The sequence below is a fragment of the Patella vulgata genome, chromosome 4 (genome assembly GCF_932274485.2).
Source record: "Patella vulgata chromosome 4, xgPatVulg1.2, whole genome shotgun sequence".
NCBI lineage: Eukaryota > Metazoa > Mollusca > Gastropoda > Patellidae > Patella > Patella vulgata.
The window spans coordinates 44,374,071-44,396,176 of record NC_065882.2 but is presented as its reverse complement, the minus strand read 5'-3'; the positions used below and the strand labels follow the sequence as shown (position 1 = coordinate 44,396,176).

Sequence of the window (22,106 nt, the reverse complement as noted above, 5' to 3'; positions counted from 1 at the left end):
TTCACGGAAATGCAGTAGGCATTAAAAACAGGAGTGACTTAGAGAATATTAAAGGGACATTATCACCAAGAAAATAAATGCAATTAATGCAGGCGCGTATCGAGAGATGGGGCGGAGTTGTGGGGCGTGATCTTCCCCTGCTCCCACAGAGCATTTATATTCTACATTCATCGAAATAACGTCGAAAATTGCTGCCATTTTGGCCTCACTCCATGCGGCGTCAATGCTGCGTCCGAATATATAGTGACACTAATAGTGGCAACGCAGACCTTGCGTTGCGTATGAGATGCCTGCCGCAAGGTTTGCATAGCTTATCTCTATGGAAAATCTAGAGGTACGCACTTATGTACTACAGTAACGCACTTGTCACATCCACAACACAGCGCTACTATTTGCTTGGGCAAAATATTGAACATGTTAAAAAAAAGACGAGGCCTTTTCGATACCCCTATTGGTATGCCTACCCGTACGTGACCCAATTACCGACACACGCCTTACGCTGCCTTGGCCACACACAACACACACTGACGTATGCATATACCTGCGCTAGGTGGTTGAAACGTGTCTCACATTCTTCTATTTCTAGGATACAATCTAATTATAAAATATCCGATGTAACTGTATAGTCAAACCGTTGAAAATATCCACAGCATAACATGTCTCTTTAATATTTTATGATATTCTGTAATTCATCCACATACACAAATAAAGTAGGTAAAATAAAATAGAGTATGCATACATGATCATTCATTTTTCAACCTGTTTTCATATTAACATTTCAATTTAGAAAAACAATTTGCTTAGTGACGTAAGAAACACTATACATATTTCTATATGGTGCTCATTGATGATCGCAAAGACATGTAGATATGCTAATTCATTTGTCAAGATGTATGCATATTAACATTTCAAATTAAAAAAAGAAAAAAATATTTTGCTTATTGACGTAATAAACACCATGCATATTTCTATATGATGTTCAACGATGAGCGCAAAGCCAATGTATCTATTTCGCAGTTTCGTTGTCATTTTGGACAGAATATCACTGATGGACAATAAACAGTAGCCCCGAGGCGTCAAATAACTAGGTGTCATGTAACTCTGTGTAACATTAGGTGCTATAATGATCACTTAAAAATATTAAAGACAATGGGACTAAACTTCACATCTACAAGGCAATCAGCCAGAACGCTGGATGTCAAGACCTCGTGTTTTAACATGACTTTATCACATGATAACTGCGTCAACCCCGAACCCGTTATTGCCATAAAACCGTGAATGTTAAAATGACAAGAGTAATGTCATAATAATATTATCCGAACATCACTTAGACATTAATGTACTAATTATATGACGTCACAAGCAGTTAACATTATTCGCATATATATGGTCATTACAAATCTCTCACATTTGATATCAACTAGTCAGAACACGGAGGACCGTGCGCAACCTTCTAAACTTCTAGTATAATGTTCATCTTTAGATAAAACACAGACAGATTTGTGTGTTTATGAAGCTTAGAGATCTATTACAAGTTGGGTAAAATGGTAGTTGAAAATTCGAGCGAAACTCCACCAATTCCAGCATCGATACATGATAAGCGACAGAGAAAACAGGCCATTGTCATCAGTTTACCTAACGAAGATGATAAATTTGGAACAATTTGTGAAGAAGAAGAAGGTGGTAATGGGTCTGAAGATAAGGGTCAGGAATCTGGTATCCGTATCCACATTACAGCCCCAGAGGATGACTCTGGTGTTGATACGGAGACTGGCACACCTTCCCCTCTTCAAACGGAATTTGATAAAGACAAGGAAGTAAGACCCGCCAGATTCCTTGTCCATCCTGTTTACGAAAAGAGACCCCAAAGGTTCCGAAAAATCTCTTCTTATTCAGCTGATTCTGAACACAGTGCACCATCATCTAATACTGTTGTCCCCAGTCGTAAAGGATCCACAGTTATGATACATGAACAGCCAGAAGTTATACAGGGATATGATAATTATCTCTCTGTAAATTCTAACGAAGGGGGTTACCATTACCACAACGAACATGTTGCGTCAGTACCAAAACAACATCGTATATCGGTGTTCTCTTGCTACAGTCAAGCTAGTCGAACCAGTTTCCAATCTGATCGGACGTTCCGTGATATGCAGGAGGCGCTTCCAAGCGCAGATCATTACCGAGATGCTCATGGGACATTTTACGATTTTAATCAAAGACCAACATTGTATCAGTTAAGAGAAAAACAAGTAAGTAAAGCTTCAGTTGAAATTGCAAGCAAAATTCTCCTCTTAGAAACAAAATGACCATAGTTTAGTCTTTAAAAAATGACCAATGTTTTGTACTGATAAGACGTTAAACCCCATTATTTTTTAAAATTTACTCATCCGGAGATTTGTCGTTTTGAACTTTAAAATCCATGTCAGCGGTTAGAATCAGACTGCCATATTCTTCAAAGCTATAAGTCAGACTTGGTCAGTTTACGAATATAATATCGTATAATTTATTTCAATAATGTATTTGCGCACATGGGTTAGACAAACGACTCCTTGCAACTTTCAAACCGGGAATTAAAACATACCATAAATGAAAATATGTTTCATAATGTAGTTGTATTTTTATTCGTGTACGTTTTTCTTAATAAATATTTTATGGTTTAGCAGCTTTGTATATTACGACCCGATATATCATTATGTTGGGACATGAGAATAATTTATGATTATATCGTCTGTGTTTTACTATTTTATTAACACATTTACTTTTCTTGTTATAACTGGGCAAAGCTATGGAAAAAATTCAGAAATCAAATAATTAAAAAGTACAAACTATTCTTGAAATGAGTATTAATATTGTTGTCCTGCTACGTGTATAGTTAGTTCCTGGGTATTTACTATATATACCCTTAAAAAGAAGTTGGGGATATTGAAATACAAATACCTATGCAGGTTGTGATATGATAAATAGTCAGGGACTCTTGACCTGCTTTGAGAGTATGTTCACAGTTAAAGAATTTATCGCCCCAACAGAACCACTGAGGGGTTCATTGTCAAATTTGACACTTCAAGGAAGGGTTGATGAAAACTGCCGTTTGCTGGTTTATCCTATCCATGTTTGCTTTCCTATCGGTTCTTGCATAAGATTTACTGTTTAGCGTATCCTTGCTTTAGTTTGTTACGTTTAATTTGATCGGGAGACGTGTTCGTCGACGTCAACGTCGACCGACAACACTGCAAAAATTGGCCATGGCACTGCAAGAGGAGTGGTTCAGATTGCCCCAAATCATGATTGGAGGGTTGATTAGGAGCATGCCACGACGAATTGCTGAATGTCTGGGGATTGGTGGAGCAATTACTCAATATTAAGACAAAAATAAAAAAAAAAACCCGTCCATTTTCACTTTTGACAGTGTAGGCCTATCTCTTTGCGACTGAAATGGGGCCGTCAGATAAGGCGTCCATATGAACTGTTTATGTTTATGTGTAGGCAATTGGCCTGTTATTAACATATACTGGTTACCTCTAATAAAAACAGCAGTGCATTTCCGCAGTTTTGTATTGTTTCTGAATATCCCCTACTTTTTTTGAAGAGAATATATTTGGCCGAACTAATATATTTGCCCCATAATGCAGAAATATGGGAGACGTTACAATGGGAATTCTAATATTTAAGTTATTACCTAGAAGACACACACCGCTACTCGAAAGTAGGTAGGAAAACTACTGGATATTCAGAAAAATTACCAGAACGCTTTTTTTATGCATTCATGATGGTTGAAATATTTTTAATATCAATATTTGCTCAAGTTTGTATTCGTATTTTAACGTATGACAAAGACTGTATTCGTCTAAAAATTTCGTCCATGGCGGTACATAATAAAATGTGAAAACAGATGATCTAACGGGCAAATCACCCAAATCATGTTAATGTTTCCATTGTTAATTTAACAAATTTCTGTTATATAGGACATTATAAAACCCGGGAAAGGTATAGGAGATGATCTAAAGGATGATGTCGAAGAAGGTAAAACAACGCCACCAGCCGATATGGCTAAGATGGGGTGGATTCAAGGTGTTCTGGTAAGTTCTATTTGCACTTAAATGCTGCAGGTCATATCAGTAAATGCACCCTTGAATGAACTAAATTTTGACTTTGGACATTAAGAATTCCCCGGATATAGCCGCTTCAGCCAGTTTTTCTTCGGATTCCAATCTTTCCACCAAACTGTGTTTATTTTCTTAAAAAATAGTATACACCTTTTGTGTTGTATTTGCAGGGGAGTACATAAAAATTTTGTTTGGGGGGTGTTTGGCAAAAATGCGACCGACTGATGCACATGCCCCTAATACGAGTGACGCAGTCAGGGGCCGAGCACCACAGATGACAGCTAGGAATAGGGGGTGGGGGTGGGTGGGGGTAGGTTCCAAACCTATGGTGCTATCCACAATCACACCCCACAATGAATGTCAACAAAATACTGGCTATAACACTGGGCGTCCCGGTAGAACATAGATCGTATTATATAGTTGTTCGCCGATCGTTATCTCGTCGGAAAGTAGTTTTATTCAAGTTGACATAAAGTTTATGTCATATAATATGATGATTGTTATTGATTTTATTATTAAATTTATGCGAACAGGGCAGTGACTAAAACACTGAGCAACCTGAGAAACTTTTGAAAAATTAAATCAATCCTGACATTTGAGATCATTGCTGGAAACAAATTCTTGTGAACAAGAGAACCAGAAATAGGAGTCAATGGAACATAATCTGGAAATCTGCCCCTGAAAATTCCGCCTGTTTTGCAAGAGTTGTCAGAACATTTGTACAGTCTAACGCCCCAGGACCCACGCCCCAGCGGTACTACTAACTGGGCAGTTCACTATAACCGTATACTGAGGCAGTATAAGACCACTGGGATTAAATATGCAACAAGTAAAGATTATTAAGTACAACAGATCGCCTTAACATTTCATATTTCTGAAACAAACTATGCTTCCGATAACTTCTTACCAACAGTACTGTTCGACTAATGTTATTCGTATGACAATATTTTGAATTATCAAAATCTTCGTAACAAGCTCTCAATTTCTTAGACCAACATACTTATACCAAGGATTTTGTTTTCAAATATTACAAATTGACTAGGTTATTTTAATGGTTTTCCTTCTATTTTGGCATTATTTACCTCATTAATTCATTTAATCTGAGACCGATTGCAGTGAGCACTTATTTTGAGACCGACTATGTGACTTAAGAAATTTAGGTGCACGTATATTAAGTATTTGAGATTTTTCCCTTCTATTCTTGCATTGTTTGTTTACTTCATTAATTCATTTCGTCAGTCACCGATGCATAATTTTGAGACCGACTGCAGTGACTGTTCGTATTTTGAGACCGACTAAACAGAATAAGGGTAAAAAACATTTTTTCAAACATAAGTTGACATGGTTATTTTATACTAAAGTTTTGGGTGAGGAGCGTGACGTATGCAATTTAGGTGCACGCATTTAGTTATGCATATATATTACATAGAAGTACTTGTACTTCATCTTCTTTAATTTATATACTTACCATTGGTCAGTATTGTGAGTTAAGTAAGCATCGCTGATATTCCGACCCTGGTTGAAAGATGAAATAAAGAACATTACATATTATTGGAGATTATTTTTGTTTTAATTTTAGATACGATGTGTGTTGAATATATTTGGTGTCATGTTATTTCTAAGATTAACATGGATAACAGGCCAAGCTGGTATCGGATTTGCCTCCCTTATTATACTACTGTCATCGTTTGTTACTGCTATAACTACCATGTCAATGTCCGCCATTTGTACTAATGGTGAAGTTAAAGGGGGTATGTACATGCCATACATTAATCAAATTCCAGTTACAGATGAAAAATCCGCCTAAAACCCACGTACACGTGTTTAGCTTCCAAATACATTTTTGGAATCATATCAGTACCAGGATACATTACTGGTGTTTCAGTCGCGGGTTCCCCTTATACACTTTCTTTGCACTTATTAAATCTAATGCATGCAAATCCTAAATAAGATCTAGGGCATCAACCTATATCCATGACTATCACGGTGTACACGTGCAAGATGAAAATTCTGTTTTAGTATGCATAGCTTGACTAATACTAGAATATTAGCCAAAACGGTGTGATTTTACCTAAACATAAAGAGTTGAATTTCTCATCTCGTTTCAGATACTATACGATCATTCTGAAATATTAATGTGGCGATATCATAAAGAATGATCTATAAAGATACCAATATTTATGGGGGTTGATGGGCCGAATGGTCGTTAGGTTATTCAAATGGCGTGGTCTCGATTTCTCGCTAGTACGTGAAATGGGTCGCCTGTCCAACCTCCGGTTTCCTCTGCTAAAGACCTCCAACGCGCAAGCGGATTATTGAAATAAAATTAAACCATAAATGACCTAGTTTGTGTCGAGTGGATCTTACCTCTCTCTCTCTCTCTCTCTCTCTCTCTCTCTCTAATACTTATATCTTTAATGAAACAAGCAAAACTTATTTATTTTGAAGGAGGTGCTTATTACATGATATCAAGAAGTCTTGGACCAGAATTTGGTGGTGCTATTGGAGTAGTGTTTTCTTTAGCTAATGCTGTAGCAGCTGCCATGTATGTTGTAGGGTTTGCCGAGACAGTTCGAGATCTATTATGGGTAAGACTCGGTCTGTTTCTTCACCTATCTGTCTATATCTATTTTATGTTGACAGTATGGTGTTTGACCGACTTGATTTTTTTTAGAAATCGTCTTAAATGTATCGAATTATATGTTTCATTTCAAGTGGTCTTCGTTGTATCAGGTTCCAAGATCCTACACATTGTTATTAAATAACTTAATATAAATATTTTCAAGGCCATTCTCCAGGTTTTGTTGGGTGGGCGTGGGCTGTATCTATCATGGGGTCCTTATAGCTGTGTTAGTTTGGATTCAAAGGTACAATGCGTGATACGTATGGACCAATTTTTTTAAAACAAGTTGGAGGGATACCGCTGTACTTACTGTGTGACGAGTAGTATGCAGCGTCTTGTGCGTTGCATCTTCACTGCTCACAATGGTGGTGACCACCATATTGCATCAACGAAAGTATATAATGATTCCTTGTGGCGAAAATATTTTTGACATCAGAGCATCATACATATACGTATACATAGAGCAGAATCACCTTGTCTGGGTAACAAACGTTCTTTCGGATAAGTTGCTTTGTCGACAAATTATGGCCCTTTAGTTTGAATTTCGACCGATTGATTTCCGACGACGAAATATTATGTTACTAGTATAATATTTAAAACAGGTCCTATTCGACCCCGTCTCCACACCCACTCACTCGACCTCATTCGTCCGACAGCTTTCTACCCTTAGCAAGGTTGCTGCTGTTGGGAAACCTAAAATTTACATGAGAACTTGAAGTACTCTCATAAAATCTATTATAATAAAATCATTTGGTTTGAACTTTACAGGAGAATGGTATTGTACTTACTGGTGATCAACTACACGATGTGAGAATAATAGGCTGCATTCTATCTGTATTTATATTAGCTGTGGTTTTAATAGGTTTAGATTTTGAAGCAAAGGTAAATTGGGATTTTTGAATCCTCTAGAATGAGCCCCACATGCTTTTCTGTCACCCATTAATAGTAACTATAAATAACCAAGACAAAATCTATTTCAAGCAAACTCTTTTTAGACTAGATAGTGTACTTGCAAATTTGAGATTACGAAGCTTGGCTTCGGCTCGGCTAAGGTCCATCATCTTCAATAGAAGGCTTGATCTCGCTTTAACTACGTACATCTTATAAAGGCCTTCACGCAATACCCTCCATATTTCGGCACTAATTTCGATTGGGTATTCACCCAGCTTGTGAGCCTATCAGATTCCTCGATCATCGCGAATACCAAGTCTCGCGCTTTCCAGCTAAATGTCTACCTGTGGTAATCGAGATGCAAAGTTCAAAATTCGTTCAATGTCAAGATTTCCGTGGAGGTCGCTATGTCACAACCTCTGATTGAACGCTACTGTTCACGTGTCTGCAGATAACGTAGCTTTAAGTTCGGGAATTGTAAAGTAATCTAGCAACGTCCAGATGTTGTAAAACTCGCAGTCGTTGCTTCAGGAACATGAAGATCCATAGAATTTGGCTAAGGACCATAGAATTTTCCAAAGATTCCATTTCAAGAAATGGCTAGATGGTGTACAAATTTGAGATTATGAAGCTTGGCTTCGGTTAAGGTCCATAGAATTTGGCCATGGTCCATATAATTTTCCAAAGATTTAATTATACGTATCCTTTCATGTTTATAAATACCGCACAATGATAACTGAACACGTGTTTTGCTCAACTGACGACAAAGCAGAAGCAGCTATTTTTTCTGTCAAGTCCAATGCTAATGTCGCTTTTCAGTTCAATTCTTCTGGTAAGGAATTGTAAACTCAGCCCTAACTATCTTACAAGAGCGTTCACTGAGGATGGAGACTTTCTTCCTTCTACTACAAATCATCTCGCGATACATGTAATTCTGATTGCAAAACAAAACTGACATAGATACTGCATAGTAATAAAATATTAGTAATTATTTATGTACTCATAATCAGTGATGCATTTCATTTGCAGGCACAGTTAGTATTATTGGTTATATTACTAGCTGCTATCGTAAACTATTTTGTGGGGACTGCTCTACCACCAACCCAAGATCAAAAGCTGAAGGGATTCGTGGGTTACTCGGGTAAGACAAGAATTATTTGATCAAAACAGGTTGAAAAAGATCTGAAGATTTCTAGTGAACTAAAAATTAAAATTTATACAATTCATTTGATTTCATACAGGTGGCTTTTTTTTTCCAGGCGATTTATTCAAGAAAAACTTTCCACCAGATTTCAGAGGGAACAATAATTTCTTCTCGGTCTTTGCCATTTTCTTCCCTGCGGCCACGGGTATTCTTGCTGGTGCCAATATTTCTGGAGATTTAAAGGTCAGATGAAACTCAGTGTTGATTTCAACTTTCAACAATATGTATAACACAAAATTCGGCCATTTATAAAATGATCAATTTTCAATTTAAATGATATCTTCGACCAACTAAACCTAATTTTACCTGAAATTGCTTATGTTATGTGCCCACTGTCACGATTGAAATTGTGGAGTTATCGTGGTGATCCTAACTGATCTTATCATATATTGTTGACAGTCGTAGCAATCGTGTTGACATTATCGAAACGTATCTGCACATACCAGATCGTGGACTCAATATGGACACTCTTATCGTAACGCATCGCACGGCAGTGGGAACCCTAGCATTAATAAGCACATAAGAAATTAAATATACGCTAAGTATTACGAGTCTTCCAATACTACGAGATGTATAGGCGCGTACATCGCTCTCGCTAATTTCCCAGTAACGACTACAGAGATGGTCCATTCATTGTCGTATAATTGAGGCTTTGTAAAATTGAATTTCCAGATTGTCAAAAAAGCTTCCCTTGAATTATTTAGACAGATACAAACATTTTATATCCAGTAGTTTGGGTACGTCTTCCAATCGATGGTTATGTATTTAGCATGGTGACTGTCGAGGAAATATCTTTAAGTTTGTTTCTGCAGCAGTTCATCAGCCCTATTAACTGAAAACCATGAACACGACGTATTTATTTATTTACAGAACGCGTCAAAAGCTATACCAAAGGGAACTTTCGTGGCTATATTTTTAACATCTGCAATATATCTGGGTATGGTGTGGTGTATTGGTTCTACAATGCTAAGAGATGCTGTAGGGGATTTACCAGTGAATGACGATAACGTCACAGATTTATTACTTACAACTGATTTAATAAGTCAGTGTAGTAATACAACTTGTGGTTACGGTCTTATTAATGACAATGCTGTAAGTTCATTTTATATATTAAAATATATTGAATAGTTTCCTTTGTTGTCAAATTTAAACTCAGTTATCAATGAAACGGTTTTCAGAATACCCCATTTTAATTATACTCAACCAAAGAAGAAATTAAAAGGTTTATGATATTATTAATTTTAGGCAGTTGGATTGGCATCGGCATTTCGCCCTCTGATTCTAGCGGGAATATTCTCTGCTACACTATCATCAGCTCTGGCCAGTATGGTTAGTGCACCTAAAGTATTTCAGGTAAGTACCAACAGTTATAATTGCGTTTTATCATGTTTTGTTATTAGTTGGATAATCAGCTACAGTATCGTCATCTTTATTGATATTTTGAATAACATCTGGGGTATAATATTGCCAGTAAATAATTCTGTATAACATCACATATGGGGCACTAGCATTGGCAGTACATAATTCTGTAGATAATCTATGCCTATATATGAAACTGAATATAAATTATACGCGATGGGGTGCCTGGAAACCTATGTTAATAATTCATCTTTCTCTTTCTTCATTTTAGGCTTTAGGTAAAGATAAGTTATTTCCCTTTATTCACTATTTTGCGAAAGGCTTTGGAAAATCAGGAGAGCCAAAGAGAGGTTACTTCCTGACTTTTGGTATTTGTATTGGTGTAACATGTATAGGTAAGACTTACAATAAATTTGATATATAGCTTATTCGCAGTTATCATGGGAGTAACACCGGTGTTGATCTGTCTTTGGCCGGTTATGCTAATGGCTTGCCATATCCTACAATTTATCCAGGAGATAAGGATTTTTTTTTTAGAATTTGCATTAAATTTCACCAAACTCGTTGTTTACAATTTTGATGTTTCCCCTTCTCTAAAGGGTTCATTTACAATAAATCAGTAGTACTTCGTTAGTCGTGTAGAATTGGGTTGTTTTGTTGGTTGCGGGGTTGGGAGGGGGAGCACCATTATACTTGAACAGCTGATCGGTTACTCCATCAGTAACACTCCAGTCCTTCCTCTCCAATACAAAAAAAAAATATTTTCTTTTTGCGTTTGTAGCGCATTTTTTTCTACCAAAGAGTCTTTATTTTTAATTGCCCAGTGGGATATAAATTCTTTGCTTGGTTTCATAATATAAAACTGACGTATGCCATCTTCAACAATAAATATTTTTATTTTTTAAGATAAATGTATAATATGTCACCAACACATAATTTAATCTATTTTGACCCATGTGTCTCCTTTATCCATGCCGGTCACATAATAATATGTACATAAAATAAATCATAGAGCTTCTTTAAATTTGTGAACCGTAGAAAAAAATATGTTTTGGACAATGTAGGTCTTTGACTATTGTGTTTCTACATCCTACAACATTTCCTTACTTACGTAGAAAATACATTAATTATTATATGATAAATTAATATGTAATTTAATATAGAACATACAGTGGGATATATATCTATTATTTATGCTGATGAGTATTATACTTTATTTATTTTCCTTTGAATTTTGATTCCATCTTTTTTTCAGGCGCGCTAGATATAATAGCTCCTATTATTTCAAATTTCTTCTTAATGGCCTATGCTCTCATAAACTTTTCTTGTTTTGACGCCTCATTTGCAAACACACCAGGTAAGCCTAAATGCTTGTTCTTTTTTATGAATTGATTAACTTTATTCCTGATATTCCAAAATATATTTTTAATATCAAAGTGAAGTGATAAAGATATCAATTAAACCGCTTTCTCCGAAATAATGATTCTTCTTACCTATTATGCCTTTAATGTACGGATTACAAAAACACCACATTTATATATTTAGATTTAAATAGACATTAATTATCGCTTTCACGAAAAGAATGAATGCAATATATTTTGAGTGTGAAATATTTAAATTAACCCAACACTCGCGTAATTATGAAAAACATCCCTGAATGATTTAACATTATACCGAAATATTCAGCATTATTAAATAACATGAAATTTGTTTTTCAGGATTCCGACCAGCATTTAAGTTCTATAATAAGTGGGTCAGTTTAATGGGATCTCTGTTATGTGTTGGAGTGATGTTTTTGATCAATTGGTGGGCAGCTCTAGTCTCCTTCGTCATTATTTTAGCTCTATATGTCTACTTAAAGCACAGAAAACCAGGTTCAGACATTGTATTTTTCTTTTACTTGAAAACCCTACCTCTCCTTTCAGATTTTTTCTAAATATAAAAATTTAAAACATAAATAGCATACCTCAGCAGAGAAAGAAAAATAATAAAACAGTGTCGATATTCAATATGGTCATTTTTGCCTCAACATGTTCTTAACGGTCTGAAGTGTAGCTTCCTGAGAAGTTTCCACTAATAATAAGGTCGCTTCAGTTATTTAAGATAAGCCCTTAAAGCATGCCAGTTGCTGTATTTTAGTCACCGCCCCCTACCCCCCACTTAAGTAAGCTTGCAAAAGTTTGAATAACTGTTTACCGTTTACATTTATTTATATTATTTTAATAATTTTATACAAAATTTCAATTTTTCAGATGTAAATTGGGGTTCATCTTCACAAGCCCATGCCTATAAAGACGCTCTGCAGACATCCCTTAGATTAATGAATGTTGAAGAACATGTTAAAAATTTCAGGTTAGTTTCGAAAACTTCATTAATACCAACCAAGCGGGGATTACAAAATAAATGTTTTATAATATGATATGATGTTTATGATTATATATGTATATTAATATTGTTTTTCAGACCTCAAATTTTGGTGTTGACCGGGTTCCCAAGAAACAGACCAGCCCTTGTAGATTTTGTTTCAACTATAACAAAACGCCAAAGTCTTTTAATCTGTGGACAGATATTTATGGTAAGTTTGCTGCATATCATGTTACAATGGTGAAGAGAATGAGCTGATAATGCTCGTTACCTAGTTTTTAGAAATTTGACAAATTACATGTATGACAGGCAAATACGGGACTAGTCCTTGCACACCCTCCCAATTTTTTTTTGCCAATGCGCATTGGCAAAACCAAATGTTTTTTATACAAAAAATGAAAAGAAGCGTGTATGCTTAGAATATGTTTCCGGTGTATTGTATAAAACTGTGACCTTAAATAAACGGAGAGTCGCCTCTTTATAGATATGGCGTAATGGTAGCACCGTACCTGCATATTATTGACTTTATTGAGCTTTTGAATAAAATATACCTTTTAGGTCTGAACTGACAAAATTCGGCCAGAAAATCATTCAATAATTTCCTGCTTTTCTGGAAAAAGAGTTCAGGGTCCAGATTAAATTGAACTAATTTCTTATTTGATTATAATTCTATTCTTTAAGGGTGATATGTATGAGCATGTTAACAGATTAAGATCAACAGCCGCCTATAACTGGTTTAAGAATAGAGATATTAGGGCTTTTTATACGAGTGTTGTAGCTCCTAACCTGAGATATGGGTCACAAGTTCTTCTTCAGGTAAATATTAGTCCCGATATAATAAACAAAGCATAAATATTAAGAAATGATAATGATAATAATAAAAAGATTAAAAACTTTTCCCTTTCAAACACCATTTCGCCACAGGGTCTCCAATAAAAAAATCTGTCAACAATTGTTTTTTTTCCTCAAGATTGTTGGTGGGTGTTTCCTAAAGTGTGCTTTTTCTTTAAATTTCTTTTTGTATATTATTATTAAATCTCGTTTTTAATATATTTTTTCACAGCATATTTGTGGTTGTGCGAAGTTTTGTGTTTTTATATGAATTTATTCAATTTATTTTTCATTATTTGTAAGCAGCTTAAAATATGTATGATCACCTAAAATTTATTTTGTACATATTTTATGTATTTTAAATTTCAGTCTCAAGGTATGGGTAAACTAAGACCTAATACTTTAATACTAGGTTATAAAAATGACTGGCAACTAGATGATCCTAGGGCAGTTGATTGTTATTTTAACGTTATTAGGTAAAATGATAAATTACTTTCAATAGTTTTAAAAAATTAAAATTGAATGAACATAATACTGGACTGGCGGTGATAGCCGGTGTATGGCGACCTGTTTGCGGAGTACATGCCGCTGCATTCGGCCTTCCATTCGGCGCGGTCTATTATCCCCGATATGTCAAAAATGAAATGAAATGAAATGGGGTTTAACATCCTATTGTTCTGCACCTGACCGGGCTAATGAAGACGGGCGTACGTCATACAGTGTGCTATTTGGGGAATTTTGCCCGGACAGCGACACTACTGCCTACTCTTATATATAATTACAACTGCGTAACGACTATACGTTGTCCCTTGCCGGCTGTTTTGTACCCCAATATGTCAAACTTGTGATACTAGGACCAACAATTAGTGTTACTATAAGGTCGCCTGGTCGGAGAATTTGAGGTCGATCATAGTGTATGAGGATGCTGTACGCCCAAGTTTGGCGTGGTTGGTTGCCGTTTATTAAGATTTTCCGACGTGGTTTCTCCTTGTCAGTGGTGTAGAGCAGAGATCCTGACAAGGACATCTGACTAGTCGTTCGGATGGGAGGAGAAAAACTGGGGACCCGTGTATACATTGGCGTGTACATAAAAGATTCCTTGGCAGTTGGAATTCGATATAAGAGTAGGCCATAGTGCCGCTGCCCGGGCAGAATTTTCCTCATAGCACACTGTATGGCGTATGTCCGACTTCATTAGCCCAGCCGGAGCAGAACAGTAGGGCGTTCAACCTTATTTCATTTCATATCATTTCATTTGTTAAGACGCGTCGGTGTCAAGCGGTTCTTATAATTCGTATCTACAGTTTTCTCATCATTGTATTTTATTTAATCTTTATTTTCTTTTTAAATAGTGATGCGTTTGATCTTCATTATGGTGTGGGTATATTACGTGTATCAGAGGGTTTAGATGTACACAAAATACCTGATGAATATTTAGATAAAACAGACGATACCATCGAAAACCTCATTAATAATGATAGTTCGGATGAAGGTAAGAATGATGTCCGTCACAACAGTAAATACTATATCCTTATAATATATCAAATGTCCTTATAAAAGAGAGAGAAAGGGAGAGAAATGTGGTTTAACGTCCACTCGACACAAATTAGGTCATTTATGGACTAACATATGGTTCAATTTTATTCCCATAATTCGCTTGCGCGTAGGGGTCTTTAGCAGTGGAAGGAAATCGGAGGACCCGGAGAAAACCTACGAGGTTGGACAGGCGACCCTACTCCTTGTCACGTACAACCGGGGAATCGAAACCACGCCAGTTGACTCAATGACACACTTTATGATACAGCGCGCACGTGCTAACCATTAAGACCCCCCCCCCTCTCGTCCTTATAAAACGGATAAAATGAATCACTACTCTATCCTATTCAATCATTTTCAAGCACAATATAATCTAATTACAAAATTGTAAATGGTTTTAAATATAAAATGTTTGGTTACGTGAGGCTTAGTTTTAAAGGGAAGCAACCCTAATTTTCTCAACGAAGAAATTCAAGATAATGTCTGGAACGTCTTTTATTTCGAACATTTTATGGTGGCCCCTTCCGTGTCAACATAATAAGATTCAACTGTATATTCCAGACGACGAAGACGATGATGATGAAGATGAGGTCGATGCTCTCAGTGGTAGAATTTCTGATACACAAGTACCAGAAGGAGAAGGAATAGTTTTACAAAAAATTACCAAAACGGATGGTGGTGCTGACAACCATACATTCCAGGCGGATGACTGTAGCTTTGAAAATGAAAAGGAGGGAGTCGACATAAAGAAAGATTACCCGGAAATGAAATTAAATGTTCATGAATTGAAATTAACAGATTTTGAGAAAGAACAAAGAAAGAAATATTTAAACATGAAATCGTTCGATGAAGACAAGGCATGTAATAGGTTTAAAGTGAAACAAGAAGGAACTATCGATGTTTGGTGGTTGTTTGATGATGGAGGTAACAAATTAAACATGGTCTTCTTTATGTTAACAATTAACTGATGACGACAGAATTAGTCAATTAATCACATGTCAGCTGTATGGTTTCCATCATGTTATTCGCACCCATTGGCATGACCAACCTCTTAATTGACCTAATTTAGTTGACCGCGCTTATTTTTTGTTGTTGGTTCATTACTTGAAATTAGTATTAAAAGGATATCTTAGTCACGCCAATGAAGAGTATAGCCTATTTCTGATGAGCTAATCTTATATTTAGCAACAAAAACATATTCCATGTTGCCTAATTTGTGCAGTTTGTTATATATTTTTGTGTTCTTAATCTATTTTTTTCTACTCAGTAATAATAGCCAAAACACGTTCAACAAAGTTCAACAAAATTTCGTACAAGCACGCCGTGACAGAAATATTAGAAATATAATAAATATTTGACGTAAATAAACAATGATCCCTATTAAAATTGCTTATTTGTGATAAAAAGAAATTTATGCCCCCGAAAGAGTAACAAACCTCTTTACTTTTCCCGCGGTCCGCTAACATGAGTATGGCCATACCATGATATAAGTTCAAAAATAAAATGCTGTTTTATAAATTAAGCGGTTCGTGGCCATAATAGACCAAAAATTTAGGGTGAATGTTACAAAGACTAGGATGAATGTTATACGATATTTGTAAGTTATTTGTTTATTCAGAATGGATTGTTATCCAGATATGTTTTATGAATGTTTCAGGTCTAACATTATTGATACCATATATACTATCAAAACGAAAACAGTATAAATCATGCAAACTACGAGTGTTCTGTGCTGGTACAAAGAGAGAAAATCTGGAGGAGGATCACAGAAGGTGTGTACCGAATAGTACCCTGCCTTTGTAATTTTCACCGATTGCTCTTAAATTCGATAAAGAAGGAAATGTTGAACATGTGCTTATATACAAATTTACAATTTTTGACGTAATCAAAACAGGAAATGTTATCTCTTCGGTAACATGCCCAAAATTAGCCCTCGTTGACGTACTTTATGCTAGTTGTTAACTTTAGTTTTAAGTGCACATTTTAAAAACAAAAACGGAGAATATTTTACTTGTAGACTATAATTATTTTGTTGATATTTTTTATCAGTGCTCTAAGGTCACAAATCCCACGAGTCTTTAAATGCCCAAATATAGTTAAAATCAAAACGGTTTATTTTTATTTCTAGTGATATAATTTCTTTATTATTCTATGTTTTGCTTCGGGGGTCTACTTTCAAAATGTGTTTCCAGTATATCATTTTGCTTGTCTACAACTCGTGTTTGCGGCCAATTTGTATAGTATTCTTTATCCAACTTTTCATTTATAAAAAATGGGTACTAATTGTTAATTTTGAATTTCAGAATGGCAACATTATTGAGCAAATTCCGTATCGAATTTAGCAGCATAACTGTTATACCAGATCTTAAAAGAAAACCAAAACGAGCAAGGTACGTAATAATATGATATTACGGTTTGTTTGTTAGTATCGCAGAATAAAAGGCGACAAACTTTCAGACAAAACACAGTAAAAGGGATCTTATTAAAAAGTATTTTGATCTAAAAATGGATAAAAACAATTAACCGTTTGTTTTACTCAAAGATCGAATGTCGAAGCCTTAAAGTTTTTGTAATTTCAATCCAGCCGTGGAATCTAAACAAGGGTTTTGTTTTATTAAATGTATAACTAACCAAGTCCTAGTGATCTTATGGTGTTTTCGTGCTTTAATGTACAGATCGATGTAAATGAAATGAAATGAAATGGGGTTTAACGTCCTACTGTTCTGCTCCGGCTGGGATAATGAAGACGGACATAAGCCATACAGTGTGCTATGATGCAAATTTTGCCCAAGTAGCGACACTATGGCCTACTCTTGTATCTAATTCCAACTGCCAAGGGGTCTTTTACGTGCACGCCAATGTGTACACGGGACCTCGGTTTTTCGTCCCATCCGAACGACTAGACAGCTTTCCTTGTCAAGCCCTCCGCAGTTCGATGTATTCTGATACTACTTAGTAGAGAGCGCATAACTTTCCTTTTGGAAACTACATATAGTTTTTTTAGTTCACCCTTGATTTTGAGTTATACGGACATACTGTTAACTTTATTCATACATTCATTTTGCAATTAATCGCCCTTTCCCTTTATTTCAGTTACAAGGAGTTTGAGGCTATGATATATCGATGGAGATTAGGACCAGGTGAAAGTGAATACGATTACCCCTGGAAAATATCTAACACCGATTTAATGACACATAAACAAAAGGTTGGACATTTTTAAATATTGTACCCAAGGTCCACTGAGTGTAATTGGGACTGTCATTCAATATGGACATGTCATGTCAGAACCATAATCTCCCTGACATGTGGTCAGATCGACCCTTGCTTGTTGTCATAAATGCATTGTATATTATTGATGTTTAATTTATGTTTACATTGACGACAGTAGTTAATATTGATCTATTGTTTGATATTTTAGACGTACATGCAGATTAAACTGAGAGAGAAGTTATTAGAACATTCATCTGAAGCGGCATTAATAGTCATGTAAGTACAAGCGCGGATGCTGGATTTATATTACAGGTTGGGTTGGGAAAGGGGACGGGGATTCAGAAAATGACACTTGGTTGACGACAAGCGGAGCGAAGTATTAATTATTTTGGACTCTGCGCAGCTGATCGTTAAAAATTGCATTATTTCTCGAGTGTTGTAGTGTTATCTTTCAATAACTAAGCTGTACCCACTTGCATCGGTCGGACACTAATAGGGACATTAAAATGTAACCTTTATTTCATTAGATGAGCTACACTAGATGAAGAAATTGTTATTTTTTTTATATATCTGACCTTTTAATCGGGTTAATGATTGATTAAAATTAACCTTGACATATCCAAATGATCTGTTCATTGACTTACAGGTACGGTCGGTCAGGTCAGGTCAGTTGCCAAACCTTACTGGATTATCTGCTTTGGCCAAATTACCCCAATCATTTTATACACTAATAAAGATAACAAATAAAACTGGTTTTGAGAAATAAATTCATCATGCCACACTTTATTTAATTTTTTATTACACAAGTTGAAGATACGAGTTTATTAAGAAACCGTGTGTCATAAGTTTGATTTATGTTTAAACCCCGACGAATAATAAAATAAAATATATAAATCTCATAAAATTATGCTTACGATATACATGTTCGACTTCATAAAAAAGCGATAAAAAGTATTAATGTACAAATTAGCATACACAAACAGCGGGGCAGTCTTCAAATATTATGATTTACATATTTTGACCCTTGACATCATAACTGTGATATTTATTATAACACCGAACCCCTATGTCTTGGTTATCTGATATATGATATGTAATACAAATTTCTTTAATTTATATACCTTCATGTCAAAAGTAAGCTTACAAAACCTATGTTCCTTACATAATCGTACGTAAAAAGTATGTCGAATTAAAAGAAATCATTATTATTTAAAGAAAAAAAATTGAAACTGAAGTATGTATATTTGAGTTTTGCATTTCTTTTATGAAAAAGATACGTATTTATCTTTTTGGAGATATAAATAATAGGCGTCATATTTTGAGCTTTTGAAATACAATAGATTCTGGACGAGTTTAAATATAGTTTCTTGGTTATAAGATAATACCAGCAAACAGATTTATAATCACAGTACATTAAAAGATTTAATATAGATCTCAATTCAGTAAATAAATTTCGATGTTTCAATATATGACTAATTACTACAAATAACTTAATCGAAATCTTTCGAGCCTTTAAGGGCCCCTACTAATCACCCACAAGTGTGTTCGTTTGTCAAAAGCTCCCAAAGTATTGTAAAAAGTGGCCGATAAGAAAAATTAGTTATAGATATGCATATTCTACATATCATATTAAAATTTCATTGAAATGATTTCATAAAAAAATCTGACAAAATTGTGGACACAAATACGCTCTTGTCGGTGATTATTTGGACCACCTTTTAAAGATCCAACTACACAGTCTTTCAACTAAATGAAATTGTAATGTATTTTTGTACTATTAGTTTAACGATGTGTACAAGTAATTAAAATCCAACTTTCTTTGTTTTACTTTCAGGACCCTTCCAGTTCCAAGAAAAACATCGTGTCCAGCCGGTTTATATATGGCATGGTTGGAGATGTTGACTAATAATTTACCACCAACACTTCTACTTCGTGGAAATCAACAAAGTGTACTCACTTATTTCTCTTAATCCAATATTAGTTTACTTTACTGTATATACTGTACATAGATTTATTGTAGTTTAGTTCAGTAGTAATATAAGTAGGTATGTTTTATTTATTTACATTTTTTAACTGGACCATAAAATAGTCACAATAATCACCAGCAATAAATTGTGGGTTTTTTTAAAAAAAAAAATAATAACGATAATTCATACATTTTAGTAAATTATTATTTTAAGGTTAGTTTTATGAAATTAAATAAAACCAAAAATACATCGTTTCATTGTACCTTGTGTGTTTGTTTTGTTCTTAATCAATCTGTTACTGATGCAGTTCAGAAAAATGTCGTCTTGAAACGTCCTAGATTATGCCAAAAGAGTAAAAGACATAGTTAGATTCCCATGTACTCGCTATCACTAGTATGCTCTATATTAACAAGCTTCAATGTCGGGGTTTTAACATCCATCTAAGAAATCTGTCTTGTTTTAAAAACTATATGTGTGTCCAAAAATTTCAGTAAGCTTCTCCCTTACCCCTAGTTCTTTAAAAAAAAAGAGTGGCTAGGAACACCTACCTGTAGATTGTTCAGAAGAAAATATAGACAAACCGGTGGACGCATGTGACGACTTTATATACAACATGAAATTGAAAGCGTAAGAATCACCCCAACCCTTCCCTCCACTGCCCTTCACCCCCTTCTAATCCAGATCCCGAAAAATCTACTAGTTCGAAGTTTCCACTTATTTAATTTATTCCAGCAACCGAGCTGCACATTATGTGTTGGGCCTTTACTTGATTTTATTGCAACAACTTGATTGTTCCTCTACAAACATTTACACCTCTTCAGATTTACATTAATAACCATTTTATTACCCTACTTACAAGTCGCTTGTGTAACATATAAATAATTATATACAACCTAGATTACCTTATGAATACAAGATTTACTAATTCTATATTAGTATATATTTGAATTATGCGTGTTCACGGAATAAACTACTGACGCGGTAGAGCTATCCCTGGCGTATTCATCATTTATTTATTTATTATCATCTTGAATATCTGTTTACAAGTCAAAAATGAATAAAACAAACCCAAAGTATAGAACAACTCGACATGTACTTGATACAAATTAAAATGAACACGTGTAAGTGTTTAAAATCATTGTACACGAAGGTCGTGCGTCGTGTTCTTGAATAGCTACTGTTGCTCTTAAAGGGAATTTTCTTGTCCTGTCTTTAAATTTAAACCGTCAGAAGGTCATTTGCTTAAAAGGTATACACGTGTATGTTTTATTTGTTTGACATAATACATATTTTCATGACGTTTTATCCATGCTTTTTGGTATAACAGCAACGGTCGTATAAGCAATTTGAAAGGAGCATGGCATAAAACAGAAAGCATAGGCCTAGGGTAGAATTCAGTTCACTTATGGAAATCTTGGGGAATATGCCAATGATGAATGAAATCTCCACTCCCACCCCTTCCTTTTTATTAATAAACATTTGACACATTTTATTTTTGAATTTAATCTTCTGATAGGGCCAGTCGACAGCCCATATTTAACGACACCTTCAATATCAACCTCGGTGGAAGGAGGGCGGCAAGAACCACAAACGAACATACGGTTGCCAGTCAATGTGTATTGTTATAGCTTCTAGCACTAGTTCTAGTTTTCTTTGCCCGGAGTTTACAGTAAAATGATTTATAAGTATACGTCAAAACCCGTTTTAAATATATTGTTCCGACAATATAAATCATAAAGACATAATGACAACTAACATACTTTGTTTTTACATTATGCAAATATGTAATTTGTTCAGGGATCCGTTTTATTTGTATAAAGTGATTTTGACGAGTGTAAGATTATCCGAGATCGACATACAACAATCCAGGATTTAAAACCAAAAGAACCTAGGCCTATATCAATTTATGATTGAAATCAATTATTATACTAATTTAGGGTGCGTTCTTTGGTGGATTTTTAATTTGTTCGTCCCCCCGTAGTTACTGTTGAAGATGTGGTTTGGCTATAAAAGAC

General features: G+C 35.1%; 1 protein-coding gene across 1 annotated transcript; it reads left to right on the top strand.

Moving 5' to 3' along the window:
• The first annotated feature begins 1,470 nt into the window (after positions 1 to 1,470).
• LOC126817911 (solute carrier family 12 member 3) lies at positions 1,471 to 20,248 on the top strand. Its single transcript, XM_056100536.1, has 23 exons — positions 1,471 to 2,252; positions 3,966 to 4,079; positions 5,686 to 5,857; positions 6,555 to 6,694; positions 7,498 to 7,611; positions 8,650 to 8,761; positions 8,880 to 9,007; positions 9,695 to 9,916; positions 10,070 to 10,177; positions 10,455 to 10,578; positions 11,439 to 11,540; positions 11,902 to 12,057; positions 12,436 to 12,535; positions 12,647 to 12,758; positions 13,229 to 13,363; positions 13,748 to 13,854; positions 14,731 to 14,870; positions 15,476 to 15,838; positions 16,572 to 16,686; positions 17,218 to 17,304; positions 18,008 to 18,119; positions 18,333 to 18,400; positions 19,959 to 20,248. The coding sequence occupies exons 1-23, from the start codon at positions 1,545 to 1,547 to the stop codon at positions 20,092 to 20,094; spliced, it is 3,675 nt and encodes a 1,224-aa protein (XP_055956511.1). The 5' UTR covers positions 1,471 to 1,544; the 3' UTR covers positions 20,095 to 20,248.
• The last annotated feature ends 1,858 nt before the right edge of the window (positions 20,249 to 22,106 follow it).

Coding starts and splice junctions, on each gene's coding strand:
- LOC126817911 (XM_056100536.1), top strand. CDS start 1,545: ATGGTAGTTGAAAATTCGAGCGAAACTCCACCAATTCCAGCATCGATA. Junction 15,839..16,571: donor GTGGTTGTTTGATGATGGAG/GTAACAAATTAA, acceptor TGAATGTTTCAG/GTCTAACATTATTGATACCA. Junction 18,401..19,958: donor GAAGCGGCATTAATAGTCAT/GTAAGTACAAGC, acceptor TTTTACTTTCAG/GACCCTTCCAGTTCCAAGAA.